This window comes from Eucalyptus grandis, chromosome 8 (assembly GCF_016545825.1).
Source record: "Eucalyptus grandis isolate ANBG69807.140 chromosome 8, ASM1654582v1, whole genome shotgun sequence".
Lineage (NCBI taxonomy): Eukaryota > Viridiplantae > Streptophyta > Magnoliopsida > Myrtales > Myrtaceae > Eucalyptus > Eucalyptus grandis.
The window spans coordinates 117,813-128,251 of NC_052619.1; the positions used below are offsets into that span (position 1 = coordinate 117,813).

A 10,439-nucleotide genomic window follows, 5' to 3' on the forward strand; every position below is an offset into this window, starting at 1 on the left:
TATAAAAGAATCAAAGTGGAGGAAGATGACAAGTGTTAAGACTTATAACTTATTCGAATGAACTTTTTGCTTTTACTTTTCACTCGATCTAAATCTTGCTCTTCATGTGCTTTAATTTGTAATTTTGATGAAAAAGGAAAAAGAATTTTAATATATCGAAAGAAATATAAATAAATAAAAAATGTAGGAGCGGAGAAAAATAAAAGGAAGAAAAAGGAAGCGGCTCCTCGACAGTTCCTCGCCCTCTCGGTTTTTCCTTTTTATTTTGTTGACCAATATGCCCCAACGCCTCGCTCTTACAAACCAAGAAGAGAAGGGGTTGTATTCCTCGTATATATTTTTGGGTTCGTGTTGAGGAGGGGGGGTTGTCTGGTCGGCGCTGAAGGCGAGCAGTTGCACGTACAGCACGCGAGAGAGAGAGAGCGAGAGAGGGAGGGAGTCGATTCAAACACGCCGGATTCAGGAACGGAGTTGAAGGTCGTCGTCGTCGTCGTCGTCATCATCATCTTCTCCTCCTAGATTGCTTTTCCATTTATCCATATCTGTCAATCTATCGATGTATATTTAGGGTTATGTCGAACTTGCTAACGCGGATGACGAACTTTGATCGTTTGTTTTCCTTGCTTCTGACCGTTTCCGTCTTGCTCTTCCGCACTACACTCGTTACGCGTTGATGGACGACGAGTTAGCAATGCGCCTTTTTTTTTTTTTTTTGTGGGGGAGCGCTACACTATATTTTACCTTCTGTTTGCTCGACATTTGCTAAAACCATTCCAAGTGTTTTATACGTCGCACCCTCGTCTGCGATTTCAGGTCATTTGTCGATGGAGGAGGAGAACGTGCCCGTGGCAGCGGTTCCTGCCGAAGAAAATGGCGTAGAGGAGGCTACCGAGCGCCTTGACGCGCTGCAAACCGGTGCCGACGACGGCAAGGATAATGGTCCTCCCGCTCTCTTTTCTTGCGCTACCCAATAACCCCTTCTCTTTGGAGAGCGCCTTGGCCGCGTTTTCTCTAGTTGTACTTATTGGGGATCGGTTTACATTTCCTGCCTGCTGCATCTAGATTAGGTCCTTGTCTTTTTTTTCCTTTTGGTCTGCATCGATCGTGACTTAATTTGGTTCGATTTTCCTACAGGAGAAGTCACCAAGAAGAAAAAGAAAAAGAATAAAAGCAAGTAATACTCTTTCTACCTCCTCCCCTACCCTTCCCTCCCAACGAGTGCAGTTTGAGAATTTTAAACCTGTTGTTTGGCTCTTAGGAAAAAGAAAGAATTGCCCGAGCAGACTAATCCGCCCTCAATTCCTGTTGCTGAACTTTTTCCATCTGGGGAGTTTCCAGAGGGTGAAATTCAACAGTACAAGGATGAGTGAGTTCCTGACTTATCGTGCTTTTTATCTGTAATCGTTGTGGAGTCTATTGGTTGGATGGACTATTATAGAGTTTACTTCCTGCCCTTCTAGTGGCCAGAATCTTCTGTCAATTACTTGTTGTAGCTGCATTAAGCGTGTCTAGGAGATTTCTTAAACTTACAATCGATACTAGGTGAGGTTCCGCAAGAACTTTGTATTGTCAATTGGAAACCTTTCTTTACTATGTTCTCTTCCGTCTATTGTTGAGAGAAATTTTTCTATCATTAGAAACTAGAGTCTCAGAATGGGACTTCCAATTGAAGTAGGAAGGTGGAGGTGACCAAAGAGCATAGTCTCGGAGTGCTGCTCAAACCAATACCTGGACCACAACTATGCTTGATTGAATTCCTGGTGACCCCCCAGAACTTCATCAGCCATGTCCCTCGCCTATTTTTAGTCAGTCTTGGGACTCTGATTTTATCATTCTGCAAGGCCAGTCGATCTGTGTTTAACTTGGCCACCTATTCCTCTAGTAAAGAGCAAATCATCATCTTTTTGCTCTTTTAAAAGTGGTCCAAAGCTCTCTTTGTCAACAACAAAGAGTAAGGTTTCTTAAGAAATGGCATCGCAAAGTATGAAATTGTGTGTTTGGGCATGAGAGAGAGAGAGAGAGAGAGAGAGAGTGGGTTCAGGTCTTTAGATGTAGTATTTTGATGCAGCTATTATGTTTCTACTTATAGATAAATTAGCAGTCTTACATTTTTTAGAGTTTTCCTTTTTCAACTTGGAGTAGAACTGTAGAGAGTCTGTTAATATTGTTGTAACTTTGTAATAGAGTTTCTACAAGTATATACTTTGGGAGTGTGTGCTTCTCCTAGGTCTTTAGATGTAGTATTTTGATGCAGCTATTATGTTTCTACTCATAGATAAATTAGCAGTCTTACATTTTTTAGAGTTTTCCTATTTCAACTTGGAGTAGAACTGTAGAGAGTCTGTTAACATTGTTGTAACTTTGTAATAGAGTTTTTGCAAGTATATACTTTGGGAGTGTGTGATGCAATTCTTCTCCTAGGTGCGCTGCTTAAGAAACTCTAGATATGATGCTTAGGAAGCTTCAGGTGTGAAGCCTAAAGATTTATTCTTTGATGTTGATCTTGCTGTCCTACATCAATTATGGTATCAGAGGGAAGGCTTCTACACTTTCTCCCACAAGAATGACCAACTTTGAGTTGAATTCTGAGGTTGGTGAGTTGACATCCAAGTTGGACACTATGCACAAAGATCATGGATGCCGTTTTAAGCAACAAACAGCTAGATTGATAAATTCTTTGAGCAAATAAAGAAGTTTATTGCCCTTGGAGTGCAACCAAGGGAGACAACTGTCAATCAAGTCCCTCCACAAGATGAAAATATTAGAGGTGTTCAAAATTTTCTAGTATTTGAAGAGTCTGAACTCGAGAAGGAAAATCTTGAGTGAAATGATGTTGTTGAATGCATGAAAGAGATAAAATATGAATGGGTCAACGATGGCTTGAAAGTTAGTGCTTCTGGTTTGGAGATTTCAGTCATGTTGCTTGTCAATGTTCAGTGAGGGTGCACGTTGGGGAAAACAAGGAAGCACCAGTTCAAAGTGGCTCTGAAGATCAAGCAAACATAGTTGAAAATGTTGGTTTCATGATACCATACTAGTTTTATTGTCACAAGAAGTTTGGTCAGGAGTTTTACTCGAAATATGCCCTAACTGAACTTCTTTCGACTCGAGGGACAAAACTTATTGAAGTGATGCTTAGGAAGCTTTGTGTGTGAAACCTGAAGGTTTATTCTTTGTTGTGGGACTCATCGTCCTGCATCATATTTTTGGTCCATTTTCTTTAATCTACCTTGGCACTGGGAAAGGGATTTTTTTTTATGTACTTGTTGTGCTTTCTAAAAGGATGATGTTGTGGCAATGGCCTTTCTATGTACTCTTCTTTTATAGATGCTCAAAGATGTCTTTGGACATTTTTAATTTGTGACACATTTTTTTAATACTTACGTAGAAAATCATTTGTCAAATGTGTTATACATTGGCATTATGTGTCGCTTCTTGCTTGTTAGTAGATGTGTCATGATGGGGGCTTCAAAAATGTGAAATGATTAATGTGTCATTGTGGGCTCAAACAAATAAAGTATAACCATCTTAAATTGACATGTCGTGGTGATGACATGAGAACATGAATTGCTAGCTCTTGGAACGGTTCGCCATGTGCCTGAAGTCTGAAATTGATGCACATCTCGATCTTTTGCATTCACCTATATAAATTCACTACTCTATTCTATGATGATTTGTTGATGGTAGACAATATGGAGAATAACCTATGCCATTGTCTTTGATCTTTCTATATTTCCTCTGCGCCACATTACTTCTTTTTGCCCTCAAGTTTCAGTCATCAATAATATGTGTTGGCTGGGCTTTTAGCCTTTTCTTTGGATGTGATCTAAGTTTCTTTCATGATCATTTTCATGAGGAGCTCAAGTATTGACAAGATATTAACTCTTATAAAGCCATTTAAGCATTTTATATAATTTTAATGCAAGAGACACTAGTCACCATCAGAAGTTCTTTTTACTTTTTTCAATTCTATATGGTTATGTGAAAAATACAAATGGATAGACACACAGACATGTAGAGAGATTTCATGCCAGTCTTCCTTCTAGCTCAATCACCTAGCTTTTCTAGGTATTGCTAACTTCTAAAATCTTATGTGCTGAAATTTCAATTCATTTATAGTAATTTATGGAGGGTGACGTCTGAAGAGAAGAGGGAATTGGAGCGCCTTCAAAAACCAATATATAATTCAGTTCGACGAGCAGCAGAGGTTCATAGACAGGTTGCAATCTCTGTCTACTTATGCTCATATTGCTGCTCAAAATGCATATGAGACTGTATGGTGAAGGGCAAAACATATCGACCACTTTTGCTATGAACTTTCTTATTATTCTTGACTTTGGCTTGATTTCTTTCTAAGCAGGTTAGGAAGTACATCAGGGAAATTTTGAAACCCGGAATGCTAATGACTGACTTATGTGAGACCTTAGAGAACATGGTTCGTAAGCTAATATCTGAAAATGGTTTGCAAGCAGGGATTGCTTTCCCTACAGGATGCTCTTTAAATTGGTATAGTGATGGCTTTTGTGTTCAACTTTACTTGATTTTGTTGGATGTATCTTCTTTCTCACTTCATCTCTTTTTTAGGGTTGCTGCTCACTGGACTCCAAATACGGGAGATAAGACTGTGCTTCAGTATGATGATGTGATGAAGTTGGACTTTGGGACTCATGTTGATGGTAATTTTATAGAGTTTGTTTAGCGAAACTTCTTTTCGCTTGCTGCTTATATCTTAATTCATTTTTGTTCATTTTTGCATGACTTGTATCAGTACCTTGCCTTACTGATCTCATCTCAAAAGTCTACTCAATTTGCAGGGCTTATAGTCGACTGTGCATTTACAGTGGCCTTTAATCCCATGTTTGATCCTCTGCTTGAAGCCTCACGGGAAGCAACGAATGCTGGTATTAAGGTATTTCACACTTCCTGGACCAGAGTCTCATTAGATATGAATTGAATCATGACATATTGCATGGTTCCATACTGCTTTTGTTGATTCATCATAGATCAAGTTTTGTTTTTACTCACTTTTCTCAGCTCTAGAAAGGAGTGTGATGGTGAGAGAGTTATTGCTGTACCTGGCTGTGTTTAAAGGATAATATTTTTTTGGCATTTTTACTTCCTAATCCAGAGGAAGCATCGGGCAGAATTTCATTGCATGAGATGGAATCATCATCTCTCTTCAAGATCTAGACATGTCGATCATAACCTATGGTTTTATAGGAATCTGGAATAGACGTTCGTCTTTGTGATGTTGGTGCTGCAATCCAAGAGGTCATGGAGTCATACGAAGTTGAAATTAATGGAAAGACTTTTCAAGGTACCTCCCTTACTCAGGTAGTTGCATAGTTAAATGCAGTTCTTCGATTGCCATGAATGACGTGTGTTAATTTGGTTGGCTTGTTAGTGTATCTGGAGGAGTTGATTTGTGTGATGTTAACTCGATTTGTACTTTGGTCTTCTCTGGCAGCTAAGATGTTTTTACAATGGTTTATCCTCTTAACTCTTCTTTTTTGGTTTGTTTAGGTTTAGCAGTACGTTCTTCTGTCAATATATGAAGCATCACTATATCACTAATGCTCCTATTGCTTTGGTTGGTGCATTATTTAAGAATGTGATGGCAGACATTAATTAGGAAAACTGGAAAGTAACAAAGTGGTTTACTTTGCTAGGCTAATTACAACTACACTTTTTTAAGCATAACTGGTGTTATGTCCATTGAGGGACTCTTAGGCATTGTTTACACAGTTAATTGGTCAACTTCTGCTTATGTATGTGGGGAATTGTAAAAAAATTGCAATTGAGTTTAAAGTCAAATATAGTGAGATCATTGCAGAATTGCTTGTTATGACACCGAAATTATTGAACTAGTGGAATTGGACCCCTAAATTCGTTGCTTGTGGTGGTAATATGTCACTGTTTTGGTGCATATGTTCCTCTAAGGTGTGAGTTTGGCATTATTTGATTTTGTTTTCATCCTATCTTGTGGAATATTTTGACAAATTCACTGATAAAGCTTTATGTTATATTTCCAAGTATGCCTTACAAAGCCAGTTATGGTCTCTTCTCGTTTCTGCAGTTCCTTAAAGTGACTTCTTCTGTTTTTCGTCATGCAAGAATTCTTGTTATGAGGATCTGAACTCCATTTCTCTTTTTTCTCGATCTGTTGGAGCTCTATTCTTACTCTTCTTTTCTTGTCCTGCTTCTCTAGAGACATCTGTCTTAATTGCCCTTATTGTTTTTGCTTATTCTGATGCCTCGCCCAAATTAGTTCCTCTTAAGTATGTGGTCATTGCAGTTTAAGAAATTATTTGTTGATTGTAAGTGCAATTCCAATTATTCATGTCTGCACTTCATTAAATTCTCTCAATGCCATGGATGTAATCTCTATGGACCCTTCAATTCTCAAAACTGACTGAAGTGTGAAATTTCTTGATCATCTATATGATTTGATAGCTAATATTGACGCTTCATCCCACCTTTCTTATTACTCTGTACTTTTTTTCATTTTCAAATCACTTTAGTAGACTTTGTAAAGTCGGTTTTCATAGTTGCCTTGATGTCTCATCACTAAAAGCATTTTTCTCAAGGCTTTTGCTTCTGCTCTGTATATTATTCGATTTTGATCTAACTTGTTGCCTTGGCATTAGCACAGGAACTTAATTTTAAGATTTAAGTTATGGACTTAGGAACAAATACTTTCCTAATGTTTGGATTATTGCATGACTTGTTGCAGTTAAGAGCATCCGGAACTTAAATGGACATAGCATCGGGCCCTATCAAATCCATGCTGGAAAATCTGTGCCCATTGTGAAGGGAGGTGAGCAGACAAAAATGGAAGAGGGTGAATTTTTCGCTATTGAAACCTTTGGTTCAACAGGTAATCACCTTTGCATTTAATGTTGGTTTATTATAAGTTTGTGTCAATGTCCTGTTAGGGGTAACTTTGTTCTTTTGCAGGAAAGGGATATGTAAGAGAAGACTTGGAGTGCAGCCATTACATGAAAAATTTTGATGTTGGCCACATCCCGTTGAGGCTGCCCAGAGCAAAGCAACTCTTAGCAACAATTAATAAGAACTTCTCCACCTTAGCATTTTGCAGACGTTATTTAGACCGGTTGGGTGAGACCAAATATCTTATGGCATTGAAGAACTTATGTGATGCTGGAATTGTGCAGGTGAAATTGATTTAATTTGTTATTTATTGAGTTTTTAGATGACATAACATTGGGCCAACTTCTTACATGCCCTTCACTAGACAAGATGATGTGCTGGTGTATAAATATTGGATTTTGTTCACATGCAGCCTTATCCACCTCTTTGTGACGTGAAGGGAAGCTATGTCTCTCAGTTTGAGCATACCATCCTACTCCGGCCAACTTGCAAGGAGGTCATATCCAGAGGTGATGACTATTGATCTTCTGTATGTAACATGTCAGTGAATACCAAGAAGATAAAAAGGATTACATGTTAGCAAGATACCGTTTGGCTTTTACTTTGATTTTGGGGTGTTGGATTTGTGTTTGTTTCCTGCATCTCTCGTCTGAAAAAGATATTAAATGGTTCAAGATATATGATGATTCTTCTTCTGGAGTTGCTTCAGTGTTGGTTCTGTTGAACTGTTTGAGACATATTATGAGGGAGTGGAGTGGTAGAAAATTTGCTTAAAAGCAAGTTGTGCAGACCGTAACTTGCTTTAATAATATATGATGTGGGGTGACAGTGTTTGCGGACATTTTTATTCCATTCGAATAACTGGGCTGACATCCCTTTATGTAAATACCATAATACTTTCATTGACATCCTTGGCTTGTAACAGGGGATAAACATGTTCGACCTTGTTCTTAGCATTTTTTGAAACTTGAGAAAGCTTTGGGAATTTAGGGCTGCAATTTAGTTCGTTAAAATTCTCTTGAAGTTTTTCTACAACTATCTTAGCAAAGTTGCACATGAGGCCATTGCACACGTAACCCTGCACGCGTGAAATCAAATGAACTTATGAATAGTGAGAAGTTCACATGTACTATTTGACCATAAAGCTTTCTATCTGATGGTGAGAAGCTCAATCACTGTGTTGCATTGGTTAAATCTTCAACTTGAGCTGAACAACAGTACAATGACACCCCTAATGCTAAGGGCCTTGGATAATAGTGCAAGAATGCACTGATCCTCACCGAACTTCGCCAAGTTAGTTGCGTGTTTCGTATAGCCGTTACTTCACTCGTGAATTTCACTGCAATGAATCTACATGTACTAACTGAAATCTAATTGGTAATTCACTATCCTCTTGTTTGCTTGGTGAAGATTTTCTTCAATAAAAGGGATACTTTGCTCGCAAAAATACACAGTCCAGCCTATTATTGGAATCCATTTTGTATATTTATATTTCAGAGGAAGTGATTGATCTTATCGCTACTCTACACTTGAGAGCATAAGTGTAATTTTTTTTTAATGCAGCATTTAAAGTGGATATAAATGTCAGAATAAGTGTCTTTGTACATACATTACTGTTAGATATAAAAGAAAAGCCAACAAAAAGGAAAAGGCAAATGTCGAATTTCTGGTGTCATAAATTATTTATGACACCAGAAATTGCAAATTCACCTTTCGATAGTTTTTTTTTTTTTTTTTTTTTTTTTTTTTTTTTTATGATGGATAGTGGAACAGCAATCATTTTTGTCAATAAAATCATTTCTACACGTAAAAATAATTTATCAAAATTCAGTTTAATTTCAGAAACCAAAAGACACTAGTATTTTCATTTCAAAGTGCTTCAACATGCCAAAATTAGACCAACACTTTTCACGGAAAACAACATAAATATTAACTTTCCATCTACTGAGAGCAACAAAATCCCAAGTATGCTGTGTTTACCACAAATTCTTAATATCCCAAAATTACCGAGATTAATAATTCCAAAATTTCACCAAATGCCGTTCCCTATACAACTGTGAAAATGGCGTCCAAATCCGACGACGGATTACGCCATAAAGTCGTCCGAAGTACCTCTGGCGAAGGACATGAAGCTTCCAGATGTCCTGTCTTTCATAGTCGGGTTGTCTACTTTAATAAAGATTTGGGTCCGACTTCCATATTTTGCTAGATCAAGTTTAGGTGTCTTGGAAAAAATTGATTGTGATGCCCCCTTCATTGAAGGTACAAAGCTTTGCTGCAGTAGGTGTTGTGGCTAGAGATGCTGAAAGTCCAGCTTGTAGGATGCCAGAGGCTTGATGATCCAAGCTGGGTCGATGCTAGCTGGGTCGATGCTTGCGAAGCAAAAATGTTGGGCCAAAGGGCACAATGGATGGTTCCTTAAAGTTGTTTTTACTGACATCATCAATTTCCCCTAGTGCTGCAACTGGGAGAATAAAAAATGTCCTGTCAAGAGATTAACGCTGAGAAGAATTTGTTCCATATATGCGATTCCTTAGTGAGGTTCACGAATGTGCCAACTGGGTTGCAGTGCATACTGGGAAGAAGATGTGCAATCAAAACTGGGATCTTGGTCCCCCATCCTATTTGCTCTTGTTATTTATTTCTGTTGTCACTTATTCTCGTGTGTTTCAAATGAAGGAGTTATGAATTGTTTGTTCACCATCAATCAATTACACGTCAAGAAGGCACCGAGCCCCACATAAAGAATTACAATGATCGACGACAAGCTTGTCAATAGTAGGGTCGCAGACTGTTTCTTCATCTGTGTTTTCTCTCCCTTCCACCTATTTTATACCAATTTTCTCTTATGGGTGGTTCATCAAGGTCTCCTATCCAACATTAACTATAGAACTGCTTGAGAAAATTATTAGATACTCTCTTTTGTGAGAACTATATGTCGTTAAAATTTGAGACCCATATGATCTAATGGTTCATATGAAGTGGACTAACATAAATGGGAAGTACCTAAAAATAACACGACTAATTGATTTAAATGTCTCAAAATGCTGGATTATATAAAAATAATATTTGTCAAATTTATATGTGGGTGATTGACCAAACAGTAACTAAAGAATTTTAGTACCACCCATAATTACCAACGGCATGATATGATCCGTGGGCCGTCAAATTGGAAGACTGAAGGAATGGGGATGTGAATCTCTCTCATGCATGAGTGCAGCATGAGATGGCATGGACCGGCAACGATTACCAAAGTCTTAATTCGGCCACGTTGAAAGGACAAAAAATATTGGTTGTGTACCCCGTCAAGCTGGTTGCTCAATTTAATATCCAATATTACTCTGGCGATAGTTCAACGAAGAAGAAGGTTGCACTCCCCAATAGATATTCCTCATAACAAACCAACTATAAGCAAAACATGCGAAGAAAAAACAAAGACATGGCACTAGTAGTGCGTTGTCCACGCAGCTTTTGGCATATTATAACTACAATATATTAATCAGCATGACTTTGACTTAAAATGCGAAAAGGCTGTCATGAGACTAAGG

At 38.1% G+C, this 10,439-nt stretch overlaps 1 protein-coding gene across 1 annotated transcript; it reads left to right on the forward strand.

Annotated features, from left to right (window-relative positions):
• The first annotated feature begins 341 nt into the window (after positions 1 to 341).
• Positions 342 to 7,797, forward strand: LOC104456151 (methionine aminopeptidase 2B). The gene is made up of 12 exons (XM_010070888.3): positions 342 to 477; positions 814 to 939; positions 1,135 to 1,174; positions 1,259 to 1,366; positions 4,120 to 4,219; positions 4,361 to 4,506; positions 4,585 to 4,676; positions 4,815 to 4,909; positions 5,221 to 5,317; positions 6,734 to 6,877; positions 6,958 to 7,175; positions 7,304 to 7,797. Exons 2-12 carry the CDS (start codon positions 825 to 827, stop codon positions 7,412 to 7,414), a joined length of 1,266 nt encoding a protein of 421 aa, XP_010069190.2. The 5' UTR covers positions 342 to 477; positions 814 to 824; the 3' UTR covers positions 7,415 to 7,797.
• The last annotated feature ends 2,642 nt before the right edge of the window (positions 7,798 to 10,439 follow it).

What these genes read in the sequence shown, in the direction of transcription:
- LOC104456151 (XM_010070888.3), top strand. Translation starts at nt 825, where the DNA reads ATGGAGGAGGAGAACGTGCCCGTGGCAGCGGTTCCTGCCGAAGAAAAT. An exon ending in ACAGGATGCTCTTTAAATTG is followed by an intron (nt 4,507 to 4,584) that starts GTATAGTGATGG and finishes TCTCTTTTTTAG; the next exon opens with GGTTGCTGCTCACTGGACTC. An exon ending in GTGATGCTGGAATTGTGCAG is followed by an intron (nt 7,176 to 7,303) that starts GTGAAATTGATT and finishes GTTCACATGCAG; the next exon opens with CCTTATCCACCTCTTTGTGA.